The sequence below is a fragment of the Budorcas taxicolor genome, chromosome 6 (genome assembly GCF_023091745.1).
Source record: "Budorcas taxicolor isolate Tak-1 chromosome 6, Takin1.1, whole genome shotgun sequence".
Classification (NCBI taxonomy): Eukaryota; Metazoa; Chordata; class Mammalia; order Artiodactyla; family Bovidae; genus Budorcas; species Budorcas taxicolor.
In genome coordinates, this window is record NC_068915.1 from 72,867,846 (window position 1) to 72,885,727 (window position 17,882).

Sequence of the window (17,882 nt, forward strand, 5' to 3'; positions counted from 1 at the left end):
TGAGGGAGGTCAGCTGGTGGGAAGGCTGGAGGGAGAATTGGGAGGGCCTTCCTGCCACCCTGTGAAGATTTAGTAAAATCTGCACTTTGCATCGGTGCCTGTGGAATGGGAGTCCTGCTTGCAGGGGGGTGCAGGGCAAAACTAGAGACTGGCCGCGGGGGCGGTCAACACAGGGACAGCACGTGTGTTTGTTAACCTGGGTCAAGAGTCCAAGAAGAATCTTCTAAGCGCCTGTTAAACAAGCACCTCTAGGCACCAGAACTAAGCAAAGGCGGCATAACCCCTATGTATGCTCTGATTTCAAAAACCCTGGCAGTTCCCTAACTCTTATCACTGATATGACCCTTCCCAACAGTGTTGACCATCATTATTCGTGAGTGCCGTATGTGCAAATCCACCTACTTGCTAAAATCTATTTATAACCTCCCTCCCCCTCCAAATAAGATCATCCTTGGACCTGCACAGAGTGGCAAAAACTGTGAGGTCCCAGCTGAGGTCAAACAAGACGACATTCCGCCTTCTTGATCCTGGTCTCCCACTGTGACTTTGTAGTCTAATACCACTGAGAATTCAACAAAACAGATTATAAAAAGCACTGAGCTCATGGAACTTAGGTTCTAGTGACACGATTGAAAGACTGGATTGTACAGATTTAGGTGAATACCTAAAGCACTGTGGTACTCAAACTTTCATTACTACCAACAATACTGATAGATGTAGAAATATTTTCATTCTGTAGATTCAGATTATGGCACTGAAATAGTCACGGAGATAAAAAGCCGCCAAAGCATCAGCCTGCTTGTGCTGTATCCAGTGACCATTTTTTCTAGCGCTTTCGCTTCCTACCATGTATCAGATAGCCTGAAAAGTCATCTCTGCTGTAAAACACTAGAAGCTGGATAAATTGAGCATAATTGGCCTCTTGTTATTATAATTATCCCAAGGAAATGATGCTCCCTCAAAGACACAGTAAGTCTTTTTAGGACATTGGTTCTGAACCTAGCCTGGACCTTAAAATCATCTGGGGAGCTTTTAAAAGGCTCACTGCCCAGATAACAAGAAAACCAGTGAAACCAGAATTTTGGCATTGGGACTCAGGCATCAGCATTTTATAAAATTCCCCAGGTGATCTGGTGTCCAGCCGAGGTCCAGAACTACCACTGTAGAAGGTGACGGTGTACCCAGTGCATGGAGAGGCATTGGTCCCAGTGTTCTGTCAGCTTGTTATTCAAAATTACTAATGCTTGGGGAATCTGCAAAGTTATCCAGCTTCTTAAACCTTTTCTCCACACCCTCATGTCTTGTGCTCTCCCCTCTATACTGGGAGGTGGATGTTATCACTTTTCAGATGGCTACAAAGAACCAACCTAAGTGGGTACCTTCCTGAGGCTAAACATGCCCATTGATAGTTAAACAGTTCATTTTTTCAAAATGAGCTCCTGCCAAGGCTACATGTGAAAGCCAAAGCAGAGATATATGAATCACAAGCAAAAGATTTTATTATTTCTACCAATGAGTCTCTAAACGTCAAGGATATAACACCCAAAATGTACATAATGGATACTGATCATACTTTTCCTCTGCCAATCTCTGTGATTCTGGTTCACCCTCCTCTTTGGAGACAGTACCTCCATTTCTAAAAAATGAACCAACCAACAAAACTGCACAACATTTCGTATGTGCAGGGAAGAAACAGACCAGTAATTACTGAATTTGAGTGTCTCCTGAATCCAAAATGTCCTCTATGCATAAAAGATGTTTTTAGAAAATACTGTGTGTGACCTGAGCTGGAACATGGAAATGTTCCATGCTGTGAAAACAAAGTGAACCCTCTGGCCAGCATCCTGGGGGGTTCCCACGTGACTGTCAGCCCTGGAATCCTTGAAAAACAAGGACAAAAGCTCGATGGACGTTTCCAGGGATTTGTTTATAAGAACATTATCCTGCCTTTTTGTTTGCAGAGATCTAAACACTGGTTTCAGATCTCACTTGAAGACAGTCTGGATTGGTTACAGACATCACATGTCACAGTCAAGGCACTTATAAACTAACTCATACCAGGGTTTATGATGCTAATACCAATAAAAATTAAAATGAAACTGTATTTAATGAGACTTTACTATATGCCAGGTACCAGGGCTTTTAATGAATCTCACTTAAGCTCCCAATAACCCCAAGTGGCAAACGTTATTATTATATTTGTTTTGAAAGTAAGAAAACTCTGAATCGAGGAGGTTAGAGTCACACAGTTAAGTGGCAGAGAGGACTTTGACTCAGGTGGTCTGAGTCCCACGTCCACACTCTTGACCACTCTGCTATATTTCCTTACAAATAACCAGCCACGTTTTGGCTTCTGTGCGACCAGTACAGTCACAAGAGTTGAAGACAAGGGTCAGATCTGGGGTCAACCTTGAGTTAAACCCATGGTCATCAGGGGGTGTGCTTGTCCCTCCCATACCCTGGACTGGACCTGAGATGGGTCACAGGGTTTGGGGCTGATGCATGGAATAGATTAGGCTCCTAAAACATTGAGAAAGCTTCCTCCCAAAGGAGTGTCACGAAAAGAAGGGACAGCCATCTTCTGCACAACGTGGGCTGAGCTGGCTGCCTCTGGGGGTGGATGTCAAGTATTTGCTTATTGACCGTCTTCTGCGAGAAGCCAGGAGATGGTTCATGAGTCTGGGGCTGGAGTTGAGGGAGAAGACGGAGCAGAGCTCACCATTTATAAAGTTGCTCGTGAGGCTGTGTAGCTAAGAAAGGGTTGAAAGGTGGAGAAAGAAAACCCCCTTTCTTTGCACTCTATCAAACAGGAAAAAGAGCAGCCTGTAACGACAGGCCAAGCAGACAGAGCAGGTGAAAAGAAAGAAGCCTCAGATGGGGCAGGACTGCAGGAGGCGGCTGCTAACTTGCCCACATCACGACTGAGTCCTGAACAGGCCCGCCCCGGCCCTGACAGTTATCTTCTCATGAACCCCAGGCTCAGTGGTGCAACAAGAGCTAAGCTGGATCACCTTCTGCCTCCCGCTCTGAGACACACCTGAGCAGAGAGGGGCCTCCGGCTCCACAGTCCTGACCTGTCAAAACTCAGGCAACATTTTGATCTCTGTCCTGGCCCGGCCTCTCCAGCTGGGCTGAGCATCTCTAATAAGCGGCCTCACTGCAAGGATCCCTTGCTCCGACTCCTCTCATTCAGGGCTGCACTGCCACCCAAGCCCTTCATTCAGGATCACAGGCTCCACGGCTTCCTGAGGGGGGTTCTTTGGAAGCCAGGGCTGCAGCATAATTGCTACAGCTGCTATTGAAATTCACTCTTGGATTTCTGTTCCCTGAGCAGAAAGTTCTGAAAGCTCCCACGGAGAAGAAGCAGGCTTTGCATCCTTCAGGCTTGGGCTGTTCCGACAGATTCCTAAAGCCTCATTTCTGTGTGGTCTCTTTCAAAACCTTCTGAAGGTGCCAGGAGATCTACTTCTTGATAAAAATTTTTCTCCCATGCTTGGGGTCAGGCCAGAAAATTGCTGAACAGATGTTAGATCTGAAGCTTTCTCAATTCAGCCACTTGACCGCCAGCCTGCTAATCTGCCCGGATGTAAATGAGATGTCTTTGAGCTTCTCTCTCTCAGGGAAAAAGACAAGATTCCAAAAAAGCTGGAGTCATCCCCTCCTCAAGAAAAACAACATGAAAGAACAGGGTGATTGGAATCAGCTGCATTTATGCCTGTTAAGACTATTAAAATGCTCTTTTTTTTCCTTTCTCAGGAAGTCACAATGGATTATACTTAATTGAGTCCTCAAACTCCTACATGGATTTTTCTTCTTTGGCAAGTTGTCACTTGACTGACAAAAAATACACTCCAGTCCCTAAAAATGCAAATTCCCTAAAGAGAGTATATGTACCTATGTATGATGAACTACTGCTCAGATGTGGAGTAAATATTATTATCCCAGCCAGGAATATTGATGGTTCTGTGCTGGAGGGGGAGGCCTCAGTCAGCACTCGGGGCTGAAACCTCAGATGAAAGTCCACGCTTGAGTGTGTTGGCAGTTTTCTTGGGGATCTTCTCCTGTACCCTCCTCAGAGTTACCAGAAAGGCCTGGCCAATGACCAAACACCACACACAAACGGTATCTCCCAAGAGGTCCTGCTTGGGAGAATCTTCATGCCAGCTGCCCTAGCATACTGGACCTTTAAGAGCCTCTTGGTCGAGAAATCTCCCTGCTAGTCCAGTGGTTAAGAAAGAGCCTCCTGCTTGCAACTGAAGAGACTTGCTCTTAGATTCCCAATCTGACCCTGGAAGGGCCAACTCTAGGCTGGGCACTCAGGGATCTGTACAAAGTCCCCTTGGAAACATCCATTCACAGAAGGCATACCATCTTTTGCTGAATGTAACATATTTATTACAAGTTGCACCACACTACCACAAAAAGCCAGCTGAACCATGACATCAACTCTGTTATCATACAAAATTTCTCTTTTATGCTATTGAAAAAGCTCTTTCAGAGCAGTTTACACAAGAATGTATCTCATATCCCTTTTGTTAACTCATCAAAAGGAAAAGAGAAGTAAGATAAATTCACTAAGGTCTTCCTAACACTTTTTCACACCCAGGAGTTTGACTTTTGTGAATCACTTTTAAGTTGTTAATTTTGAAATAATTTCAGGTTTACAGAAGAGAAGGACAATACATGCAGAAAGCCGATGCCACTGGTCTACATACCACACTGTGAATGGCAAGGCTGCAGGAGAATACCTAGATTTATGTCCTAGAACTGCTAGTTACTGGCTGTGTGACAGCTGACCTTCAGTTCCCTTATTTGGAAGCTGGGATAATAGCTCCCCTTACCTTCCAAGGCTATTGTGTGGTTTCCGAGGAAACATCCACGGAAACCCTCAGTAAAGCATTACACAAATACCAGTTATCATTATCACACCCTACAAGGCACTCTGTAGAGTTTTGGCCCAAAGGAGTCTACAGATTAGTCAATAATGGTTCTTTACATTTTTTGATGCTGCACAGTATTACAGAATGCTGTCATGTCCATTCTATAATCTGACCTTTGTGATAATTCTGTGAAGTAGGGAGAATACACTGTGCCTTCATTTATGCAATTTACATATAATAATATATCTTAATTTATATATACTAATTTAAGTATATATAGTTTATATATATATATATATATATAATGTTATTTGAGGTTTTTGAGGGGGTTGCTTTTCCATAGTGGTAAACTCTACTCTGAACATGTCAGCTCTCCCTGCCTTGCCAACACCCTTCTGTAAGTAACTTCATAGCATCTGAATGGGGCTTTGTCAACCCTGGGTTACTAGGTCTGTTTTACCTGGTCTGAACCTTTCTTACTTTTCAAACTTTGCAACTTGGACCTGCTTTCAGACCCAGGCAATTCATGCATGACTCCTCTCTCTGTAACCCATGGCTTGGTGGGGGCACTGAGAGGGGAGGGTCCTTGCTAGGCTTCAGCTATTTCTGATTAACCTCACCCAGCTTTCCTTTGCAGGATGGTTACGTCAAACTCAACAAGTTAAATATTTAAAAAGCACTATTTAGAATAAGAAGAAATTCCTTGAGCCTTGGGAATCCATGTCCATTTATTCTGAGTTCCTTTATTTAATAAGTTATTTTTGGCTGCACTGGGTCTTTGTTGCTGCATGCGTGCTTTCTCAAGTTGCAGTGAATGGGGGCTACTCTTTGTGGCAGTGCAAGGACTTCTCATTGCGGCGACTTCTCTTCTCACAGAGCACAGGCTCTATCTAGGTGTGCAGGCTTCAGTAGTAGTGGCACACAGACTTAGTTGTCCATGGCACGCGGGATCTTGGCATCTGGACCAGGGATTGAAACTGTGTCCCCCTAGGTGGACTCCCAACCACTAGCCCACCAGGGGAGCCCAAGTTAGTGTTTTCAAAGGCATCAGATCATTTGCCATTGATCTAACTTGGGACAAAACAAAATTCCACTATTTTACACATTAATTTTAAGTCATAAATAAACATTACCCCCCCTCCCTAATATCAACCTTTTTTTCTTTTTCCTGACCTCCTCACTTTCTCTCAGAGGTTTCATGGAGGTGATGGGATACTGGTGGGGTGGTGGTCTTAAATCAGCCTGAAAGAACCACACAGATCAGGCTTGGCAAAGTTTCCCTTGGGTATTTCTATAGTCTTTCCCATTCTCCTATGCCCCTCATAAAGAGTAAACGACTCACTGGGAAAACTTAAAAATTTCCTAACATAACCAGGCTCATTCATTTACGTATTCCTAAATCTTCTTCCAAAGTCTTCTTCCATCTCAAAGCTTTTTAACAGTGCCACTCCTGGATCTAAATTACAAAAAAAGGTTACACTCATATGCTCCCTGGCGTAAAAGTTCTTTTGACAATATTTCAAGGTTCTCTTTTTTTCCCCCAAACAGTTGGCTAAAAACAAAATGTTATTTGTCTTACAGTTAAAAACACAGACGAGGTGAGATCATTTGTGGGGCAGCTTATAGTAAAGGAAGCACCATAATCTTATCCACTGGGGGAGGAATTTAGAATGAGGGAAGGCTGGCTGGCCTTGGATTCTATTCAAGGGAGTTCTGTCACTAAACTACACAAAAGAGAGCCTTATAAGGCAGTTTCTTCTAGAAGGCAAATCTATGACAAACCCAGAGGGCAAGCTCTAGAGAACGATGGGAGAGCATATTTAAGGGCATTATATAAATGTCTTCCCAGCTCAATCACTCCATCTCATACGTCTAGACTGTAAGACGTCTTAAAAGACCTTTTATAACCTTATAACATCATCTCCCAGACGCTTCCCCTCCTCTCTTAGGTTATCTCTCAGTTTCATAAAAAAGAATCTTTGAAACAGAATTCTCCTGACTCCCACAAGAGCACGTTGAAGTATTCAACAGCTTTTGCTGCAAGTTCTTTCTTGTGTGTAATCTAAAAGCGCCTTGTGGCTATTTAATTCCAAGCCTGTTAATTTGTCTCCTGAAGAATTGTAGAACGGTAGGTTAGGCACCTTCCATTTAATAACTAATTCCTAAACCATGAAGAAACATTAACTTGCTCTTTGGATTACTTTCCTCTAAAAGAATCTTAAAGCAACATATGGAATGGGAGAAAATATTTGCAAGTGTTGCAGCTAACAAGAGTTCAATTTCCAAAATATACACACAGCTCATACAACTTAACAACAACAACAACAATGACTCAATCCAAAAATGAACAGAAGACCTAAACAGACATTTCTCCAAAGAATACATACAGATGGCCAAATAGGCACATGATGCTCAACAAGGCTATTAGAGAAATATAAATCAAAATGACAGTGAGGTACTACCTCACACCAGTCAGAATGGCCATCATCAAAAAGTCTACAGACAATAAGTGATGGAGAGTATGCGGAGAAAAGGGAACCCTCCTACACTGTTAGTGGAATATAAACTGTTAGAGACAACATGGAAAACATTATGGAAATTTCTTAAAAAATGAAAAATAGAGCTACCATATGATCTAGGAATCCCACTCTTGGGCAAACATCTAGAGAAAATCATAATTCAATAGATAGGCGCACCTCAATATTCATTGCTGCACTGTTTACAACAGCTAAGACATGAGGAAACCTAAGAGTCCATTGACATTTGGAAGGATAAAGGAGATACAGTTCATGCTCAGTCACTCAGTCATGTCTGACTCTTTGTGACCCCATGGACTGCAGCCCGCTGGCCTCCTCAGTTCGTAGGATTTCCCAGGCAAGAATACTAGAGTGGGTTGCCATTTCCTCCTCCAGGGGATCTTCCCAATCCAGCGATTGAACCAGTTTCTCCTGTGTTGGCAGGTGGATTCTTTACCACTGAGCTACCTGCTGCTGCTGCTGCTGCTAAGACGCTGCAGTTGTGTCTGACTGTGCGACCCCATAGACGGCAGCCCATCAGGATCCCCTGTCCCTGGGATTCTCCAGGCAAGAACACTGGAGTGGGTTGCCATTTCCTTCTCCAACGCATGAAAGTGAAAAGTGGAAGTGAAGTCACTCAGTCGTGTCCGACTTTTAGCAACCCCATGGACTGGAGCCTACCAGGCTCCTCCATCCATGAGATTTTCCAGGCAAGGGTACTGGAGACGGAGCTACCTAGGAAGCCTCAAAAGAAGACGTGGTACATGTATACAGTTGAATACTACTTAGCCATAAAAAAGAACAAAATAATGCCATTTGCAGCAACATGGATGCAACTAGAGATTATCATATACATTAAATGAGAAAGAGAAAAGACATATGATATCACTTATATGTGAAATCTATAATACGGCGCAAACTTATCTATGAAACAGAAACAGACTCAGTGACATAGAGAACCAACTTGTGGTTGTTGGGGAGGGGGCGTTGTCAAGATGGAGTCCCTCTTTTAGGATGCTCCCAGTCTAGTGGGGAAGACAGACATTCAAAGAGTCCTTTTCAGGCAGTGGAAGGTGCTACACTAACTAGAAGAGCTCCTTCTTCTCCCAGGACTCGCTCCATTGCTGAAATCCTCACAAGGGCCCTCCGCATGGCGTGGCCCACCCCCACTTAAAGCTGCTCATCCACCCCTAGTTTCTACCCTATTCCCTTGTGTACATTCTTCACAGTACATACTATGTGAAGCTACCTGTTTGCTTGTTTGTGTTTAAAGTTTTCGATAGATGCCATGAGAGGGGGGTCTTGTCTATCTTATTCAAGGCTGCTTACCCTGAGACTAGAAAGAGCACCTAAAAATTCATATATTCATTCATTCAACATATATTCAAAGCATTTACTAATGCCAGGCACTGATTTAGGCCCTCGAGGAGAGAACAGGGAGTGAAAATCCCCTTCCCTCATAGAGCTTGTTTTCAAGTTGAAAAATGACAACAATGGATATTCATTGAGTGCTTTCTATGGATCATCTTATTGAATCTTCACAACAGTTCTATGAAATAGGTATGATTATAATTCTTATATTACAGGTGAGGAACCAAGGCCCAAAGAGGTTAAGGATCATGCTCAAAGCTAAGTAAGTGGCAGAGTTAAGATTTACACCAAAGAGTCTGGTTCTGGAGCTCAGCATCTTAACTATTCTGCTAGAATGCCTTGTGCTCACATACACGCAGTACATGTGCAATAAATACTAGCTAGAAAGCAGAGGAGCTGAATAGGTATTTTCCCCAAGAAGACATACAGAGGGCCAATAGGCACATGAAAAGATGTTCAGCATCACTAATTGTTAGGGAAATGCACATCATAACCTCAATGAAATATCACCTCTTGCCTGTCAGAATGGCTATTATCAAAAAGACAAGAAATAACAAGGGTTGGTGAGGATGTGCAGAAAAGGGAACCTTTGTACACTGTTGGTGGGAATGTAAATTGGAAACTATGGAAAACCATATGGATATTCCTCAAAAAATTAATAATAGAACTACCATATGATACAGCTATTCCACTTCTGGCTACTTACCCCAAGAATACAAAAACACTAATTTGAAAAGATAGATGAGATGGTTAGATAGCATCACCAACTCAATGAACATGAATCTGAGCAAATTCTGGGGGATAGCAGAGAACAGAGGAGCCTGGGATACTGCAGTCCATGGAATTGCAAAGAGTCAGATACAACTGAACAACAAAGTCTGAAAAGATATACGCACCTTAAGTTTATCATAGAATTATTTACAACGGTACAATAGCCAAGATAGGGAAACAGTGTTAAGTGCCCTGAGACAAATGAATGGATAAAGATGTGGTACACACACACACACACACACACACACACACACACACGTACAATGGAATATTACTCAGCCATAAAAAGGTTAAATCTTATCATTGGTGACAACATGGAATGGATCTTGAGGGTACAGTGCTAAGTGAAATAAGTCAGAAGGAAAAAGACAAATACTGTATGATTTCACTTCTATGTGTAATTAAAAAAAAACAACCCAAGACCCAAAATAAATGAACAAACCAAGCCAAACAAAAACAAACATGTAGCTATAGAGAACAGAGCAGTGAGGACCAGAGTGGGTGGGGTGGGGTAGACAGCAAAATGAGTAAAGGGGCTCAACTGTATGGAGACAGATGGAAACAAAAATTTTGGTGGTGAGCACCCTGCTGGGTATATAGAAGTAGAAATATAATGCTGTCTACTTGAAATGTATCTAATGTTATAAACCAATGTTGCTGCTGCTGCTGCTGCTAAGTCGCTTCAGTCGTGTCCGACTCTGTGCAACCCCATAGACGGCAGCCCACCAGGCTCCCCCGTCCCTGGGATTCTCCAGGCAGGGACACTGGAGTGGGTTGCCATTTCCTTCTCCAATGCATGAAAGTGAAAAGTGAAAGCGAAGTTGCTCAGTTGTGCCCTACTCTTTGCGACCCCATGGACTGTAGCTTACCAGGCTCCTCCACCCATGGGATTTTCCAGGCAAGAGTACCGGAGTGGGGTTACCCCCCTAAAAAATAAAGTAACACTCTCCACCCCCCACGGAGTGTATAAACAGACTCAGAACATTAAAAAAAAAAAAAAAAAAGAAGATGCCTGGAAGCCTACAGAGAGCTGAAGAAGGATAAGAACATAATTATGAGGGGTGGGGAGGGGAAGGAAGAGACAAGGGTTTTCATAAAGACAGTGATACCAGCTGATCCTTGAAGGCTAAGAGTTTCAAGAGTGGAAAGATAAGTGAAGGTGTGACTGCAAACAACAGCTAAGAACAAACAGTTACTGTGGCTGGACCATAAAGGTGGTTGGAGAGAAGAGGCCAAAATCAAAATAAGAGAGTTATTGTGAAGTGCTAGGTAGTTTTAACTTGGTCCTAGAGGTACTAGCTGAGCTATTCAAAATCCTTCAAGATGATGCTTTTAAAGTGCTGTACTCAATATGTCCGCAAATTTAGAAAACTCAGCAATGGCCACAGGGCTATAAAGGTCAGTTTTCATTCCAATCCCAAAGAAGGGCAATGCCAAAGAATGCTCAAGTGAAAGTGTTAGTCACTCAGTATAGTCTGACTCTGCGACCACACGGACTATAGTCTGCCAGGGCTCCTCTGTCCATGGAATTCTCTAGGCAAGAATATTGGAGTGGGAAGCCATTCCCTTCTCCAGGGGATCTTCTTGACCCAGGGATCGAACAGTAGTCTCCTGCATTGCAGGCAGATTCTTTACTGTCTGAGCCATCTGCTTATTTCACATGCTAGCAATGTTGTGCTCAAAATCCTTCAAGCTAGGTTTCAATAGTACGTGAACTGAGAAATTCCAGATGTACAAGCTGGGTTTAGAAAAAGCAGAGGAACCAGAGATCAAATTGCCAACACTTGTTGGATCATGGAGAAAGCAAGAGAAGAACATCTACTTCTGTTTCATTAACTCTGCTAAAGCCTTTGACTGTGTGGATCTCAACAAACTGGAAAATTCTTGGAGATGGGTGTACCAGACCACCTTACCTGTCTCCTGAGAAACCTGTATGCAGGTCAAAAAGTAACAGAGTTAGAACTGGGCATGGAACAACGGAACAACTTCAAATTGGGAAAGGAGTATGACAAGGCTGTATATTGTCACCCTGCTTATTTAACTTATACGTAAAGTATTACTTATTTATTTGTAGTCACTCAGTATGTCTGACTCTTTGCGATCCCGTGATCTGTAGCCACCACGTTTCTCTGTCCATGGAATTTTCAGCCAAAAACACTGGAGTGGGTTGCCATTCCCTTCTCCAGGGGATCTTCCCAACCCAAGAATAAAACCTGGTTCTCCTGCATTACAGGCAGATTCTTTACCGTCTGCGCCACCAGGGAAGCCTATATGCAAAATACATCATCTGAAGTGCTGGGCTGGATGAATCTCAAACTGCAATCTAGATTGCTGGGAGAAATATCAACAGCCTCAGTTATGTAGATGACACTACCCTAATGGCATAAAGTGAAGAGGAACCAAACGGCCTCTTGATGAGGTTGAACGAGGAGAGTAAAAAGGTGCCTTGAAACTCAACATTCATAAAATTCATGGCATAAGATCATGGCATTCGATCCTATCACTTCATGGCAAATAGATGGGGAAAAAGTGGAAGCAGTGACAGATTTTATTTTCTAGGGCTCCAAAATCACTGCAGAAGGTGACTGCCAGCCATGAAACTAAAAGACACTTACTCCTTAGAAGGAAAGCTATGACAAACATAGAGAGTGCATATAAAAGCAGAGACATCACTTTGTCAACGAAGGTCTGTATAGTCAAAACTATGGTTTTTCTAGTAGTCATGTACAGATGTGAGAGTTGGACCATAAAGAAGGCTGTGTGCCAAAGAATTGATGCTTTCAAATTGTAGTGCTGGAGAAGACTCCTGAGAGTCTCTTAGACAGCAAAGAGATCAAATCAGTCAATCCTAAAGGAAATCAATCCTGAATATTCACTGGAAGGACTGATGGTGAAGCTGAAGCTCAGGTACTTTGGTCATCTGATTTGAAGAGCTGACTCATGGGAAAAAGACCCTGATGCTGGAAAAGATTGAAGGCAAAAGGAGAAGGAGGCAGCAGAGAATGAGATGGTTGGATGGCATCACTGACTTAAGGGACATGAATCTGAGCAAACTCCAGAAGATGGTGAAGGACAGTGGAGTCTAGTGTGCCAAAGTCCATGGGGTCACAAAGAGTCGGAAACATGACTCAACGACGGAATAATAGCAAACAACAAAGGTACTAGCAAGAAAGTCTTTTAAGAATGAATTCTCATTCTACAAGTAAAAAATTAATTCTGAGGGAGAAGAGGGAATGAGACACAAGGACCAAGAGATTGCCAAGTAACTCAGATATAAAGGATTATGCACAAAAGGAGTAACCAAGACCTGGAATAAAGAGGCACGGTGTTCTTCCCTGTGAGATTTTATTACACATCTTGGCATCTCTATTAACTTTTTTAAAAAATTTATTTTTATTTATTTGTTTGGCTGTGACAAGTCTTGGTTGTGGCATGTGGACTTCTATTTGCAGCAACCAGTCCATCCTAAAGGAGATCAGTCCTGGGTGTTCATTCGTAGGACTGATGTTGAAGCTGAAACTCCAATACTTTGGCCACCTGATGCAAAGAGCTGACTCATTTGAAAAGACCCTGATGCTGGGAAAGATTGAGGGCAGGAAGAGAAGGGGATGACAGAGGATGAGATGGTTGGATGGCATCACCAACTCAATGGATATGGGTTTGGGTGGACTCCGGGAGTTGGTGATGGACAGCGAGGCCTGGCGTGCTGCAGTTCATGGGGTCACAAAGAGTCAGACACGACTGAGTGACTGAACTGAACTGAACTGGGATCTAGTTCCCTGACCACAGATCGAACCCAGACCCTCTGCATTGGGAGCACAGAGTCTTAGCCACTGGACCACTAGGAAAGTCCCTCTATTAACTTTTAATTAAACTGAATTTTCAAATCTTTTCTAGTTACTCATGACTTCAGGGACCTCAATAAGATCTAATGGCACTAAATTCATGATGACAGTTCTTAGGTGAGATTACTAGGTCACTACTACCTTTTAGATCAGGGTTCTCCAGGGCTCCAGGGAAAGTGCTCTGGATGGCAGGTTTGTAACTCATGGATACTTTGTTAATCAGCAAGACCAGACTTCTTTTGTGCATCTTCAACTGTACAGCATCTAGCAAGAGTGCTGACACCTGCCACATGGTCTCAGTAAATGCAGGTTAAGTGAGACAAACACTGATGCCCTCTCCATCTCAATACTTGAGGATGTATAACTGGAGTTTCTTCTGAGGGTAGAAGAAGAACCCTTTCTAGACTGGAAGAACCTAGAAATGCATTCCTATTCTTTGCAAAGTCTCAGTACTAAATGGCACAGAGGTTAAAGGCACTCTGATGGGTTTGCCTCTGTGATGTGTCAAAACACATTCAGGAATCAGGAGAAATAAATTAGATCTGGCTTTAGTCTCATTTATCTTTGCTGTGGAAACGTACTCTGGTGGACCTCACATTCTTTTCTGCTCTCCCTGGCTTTTTTCTATAAAATGGTCTCAGGCACCAGACTCCTTAACTCTAAATTTAGATTGGGTGGGTGGGGGTGGGGGTGGGGGGGCGGAGAACTAACTTATGACAAAGTTTCCAGTTTCAGAAGCTATTTCTCTTAACATTTTCCCAAACATAAAGGAAAACTAGGTCTGTATCCTCATGACGTTTGCAGTCTGGAGAGATGCTGAGGATCTTGGTTTACATGACAATGAGCTTACATGCCAACTTCTCCATGACTATCAGTCTCAATATTTTATAACTGCACTGTGTGAGTGTTTAGAGATGTAAATAGCAACGAGAGAAGATGAATAAAACTAGCTACAGGCTAGAAGTGACCATAATGCTTAAATAATCTCCAAGCTAACCTTCTGCTCTGATAAGGCAAATTCCGTTGATTTGGAGACTGTGGGGAAAAATTCCCCTTGGAATGTGTAAGAAAAATGTCAATATTTGGAATGAATTCTTCAGCTATGCACATTTCTCTTTTCATGGTATGACTGATAAGTTAGAACCAAAGGAACAAATGACTGTTTCTGTTGGAAGAGCATGTGGATTACTTTGCATTGTGGTTTTTCTAAGTTTAAGGTGATGATAATATAAATAGTTAACGGTAAGTTGGTTACACTATTTAAAGCTTTCAATCAGTGACAGATGACCTATTTGCCATTTGGACTTCTGGGGAAAACTCTAACAAAAGAATTGGTTGGGGAGCTTGGAGAAAGCCTGAGCTGTGTTAAAGGAGCAACTGCTTCTGTCATTTCAGGAGAACTGCCTCCTCTCTCCCTTTCTCTGCCTTGGCTGGGACCAGGAATGGGGCTGCCAAAGTTGGATTTCTAACTTTCCCCTGAAACTGCTTTCTATGGAAAATGTTATTTCAGACTTGAGAATTAAAATCCCCCTCGTTTTATTTTGCAAGTCCAGACTCTTTATTTTCCCCTTTCATTTATGGCAAGCTTGGACTTGTCTGGAATAAAATAAACGACCAAACATAACCTCAAAGGCATTTCTGCTGAAAAGTGCATCCTGGGGACAAATTATTCAAAAAAAAAAAAAAAAAAAAAAAAGAAGAAGAATAAAGAAAGAAAAGAAGGAAGAAGAAAGAAAAACAAAATGGTCATAAGGTTCACAATATATATGACATCTTTAAAGAGGTATTTTTTTCTCCCCACAAATAACTAGCTAGTTTAAATTACTGTTTGAGAATCTGTAAAGTCCAGTAAGTGAATTATTTATTTCCCTTAACATTAAGAAACCATGAAATCTAATTTTTAAAATTCTTACAATCTAGTCCATCAAACACGAGACAACTTCTCTCTGAAAGTCCTTATTCTGTATTTGACTGTCAAACTCCTTTTCCCTATCTCTTGCCTTCATCTCTATCTAGACACTCAAGCCAAGAAAGAAAGAGGCGAAAATGTATTTCTGGGTTCCCCAAAGAGTGGGGCCAGCTTTCTGAATCGATTTGCCAGTTGTTAGTATGAGCTGAGTGGGCTCTGGGGACGGGAGAGTCTATGGTATCGGGAAATCTTTTCTATAATTTGTTCGCTCCACGAGTCCTCACTTTCTTGGCACACGCACCGAACTCTCAAAATAAAATCACCAAAAAAAAAAAAAAAGAGAGAGAGAGAGAGACGAGGAGGCGTCGCCCATCCCTCCCTCCCGGCATCCCACGACCTCCAATTCCCCCAGCTCTTGTCTCCTGGGATGCCCACGGGAGGAACCGCGGGAATCAGCCGGGCGCCGCAGGCCGCAGACATCCTGCCGGCTCTGCGCCGGGAGGGGGCGCCCGGCTCTCTCAGCGGGGCGGGGCGGGATCCAAGGGGAAAGCGCCGGTGCCCACCTTGCTCGCAGGTGCCCTTGCTGACCTGGGTGATGGCCTTCTCTCCGCGGCTCTCGGCCCTGAGGCTGGCGGCGCGCAGCTGGCAGCCGCTGGAGTAGGTGACGCCGTCGCTGCCGCACACGGGGTAGCGGCTCTTGCACACACACACGCCGCTCACAACCGGGCCGCCTGCTGCTGCCCCGGCTTTACCCTTCCGCCTCTTGCGGCTCTTCACGCACTCCATGCCCGGCGCGCAGTGCCCCCTGCCGGCGCCGCCGCCCCCGCACGGCTCGCCCTCGCCGCGGGCGCACACGGGGCAGCAGCCGCACGCGTCGCGGGTCTCGCCCAGCTGGCAGCCCCGCGGGGGCAGGGGCGGGCAGGCGGCCGGCTCGCAGGGGCCGCAGGCGTCCGAAGAGGAGGAAGAGGAGAGGGGCAGGAGCAGGAGCAGCAGCCCGGCGGCGCCGAGGAGCAGGGCGGGCAGCGGCGGCCGCTCCATGGCGGGGCGCGGTGGCGGCGGCGGGAGCGCGAGTGAGCCGGACCCCGCGGGCCAGCGTTTTAAACCCGGCCGCGGGAACCACACCCCGGGGCGGCGAGAGCCGGGCCGCCGGGCCCGCGCCGCCCCGCCCGCAACGGCGGGGCTCGAGCGCGCCCCTGCTGGCGGGGCCGGGCGGGGCGGCGCGGGCCCGGGGATGCTCGGCCTCACGCCCCTTGACTTTGGGTTTTAGCTCCGAGCGCACCCCGCCGGGTCCTGCTCGGCCCCCTGCTCCCTAGGGCTGCGTGCACCCCATCCTTGGGGAATCGCCCTCAGTGAAAACAGCTCCCTCACACCCTTGTTCCTCTGCTCTCGTAGTCCGAATATTTATACTTCATAACAACTTTGAGATGGTCTCCTGTGTAATCCATTATATTCTCGTGGGTCTGGGGGACCTGAGTATTGATCGTTCTGCGGTTTGTGAAGCTCTTTAAAGAACAATTCGATTTCCAAACCCCACTTGGAGATTTTGTGTCTCGGTTGGCCACAGGCCCGGTGTGGTCTTGGGTGGCAAGCTTAAAGGACAAATCGTTGCCAACCGCTCCTCTTTCTGGACCCTCATAACTGCCTGCTCCCTCTGTGCTTTCTCATGTCAAGTTTTATCTGTGAGTACTGGAACCCATGCGAGAGCTGGTTGTGTCCTCAGTTTATAATTTGTGGTGCTGGACAGCCATCAAACCCCTCTGGAGGCCTGAGCACGACTTGGGGGGTGTGTGTGCGGCCAGTGAGGCCGCTAGAGCGCCCCAATTTTCACCAGTCATTCTGTTGAGGTTTTTATTTTTATATAAACGACTGACGACTCCCCCTCAGTCTTCCTGAAAAGTGCTCTGGAAACTCAACCTCAAAGCTTTTTTCCGAGACAAAGGGTTCCATAAATCCCTCTTACTAAGCAGACTTTTAAGTTGTTTCCATGTTTATGAAACTGAAAGCACTGCCGTTTGTGTCATTCTACAATTGCATCTGAATTCTTTGAATTCTTTTTTCTTAGCATAAATCCAAGGGTTAGGATTGCTCACTCAAAGTGTGAGGTTCACCATACCACCAGTGGTCTCTAGATGTCACTCTCACCAGAGTCTTCCTAGGATAATTATTGTACATTTTTTTTGAAAATTAGTCACAAAATTCAGAGAATAAAATATCAAGGGCCCTCCTATCAGGAAAACTTAGCACTTATTCTCTGGCTTCTCCTTAGCATATTCTAGAAAGGTGGCACTTTTTTCTTTTAAAGGTCTATGTTGACAAGAAAATTGTTTATAAAACAATGAAAAGTCTTTACAGCAGATTTTTCGTAAGTGTTCTTACCGAACACTTACCTTTCATAAGTGTTCTTACCCAGTTATAGAGTTTACACAGCTCAGTCTACTGTCCCAAATTGAACCGAATGCAGACAGGGCACTCTGATACTGCCTATTCTATTTCAATTTTATGAATTCCCTGGTCAAGGTCCACTAAATTGACTTCATGACCCGCTGTGACTATTGTAGTTTTCAGATCTCCAGAACCTGAGACAAGGATT

The 17,882-nt window shown here is 44.4% G+C and overlaps 1 protein-coding gene across 1 annotated transcript in view; it reads right to left on the reverse strand.

The window, feature by feature from the left end:
* The window catches only part of IGFBP7 (insulin like growth factor binding protein 7), an 81,285-nt gene extending 64,947 nt beyond the window's left edge, over nucleotides 1-16,338 (reverse strand). Inside the window, exon 1 of the mRNA XM_052641596.1 lies at nucleotides 15,856-16,338. Within this exon, the coding sequence (XP_052497556.1) occupies nucleotides 15,856-16,330 (475 nt within the window). The 5' untranslated portion in view covers nucleotides 16,331-16,338. The remainder of the gene's footprint in view (nucleotides 1-15,855) is intronic.
* Between the last annotated feature and the right edge of the window lie 1,544 nt (nucleotides 16,339-17,882).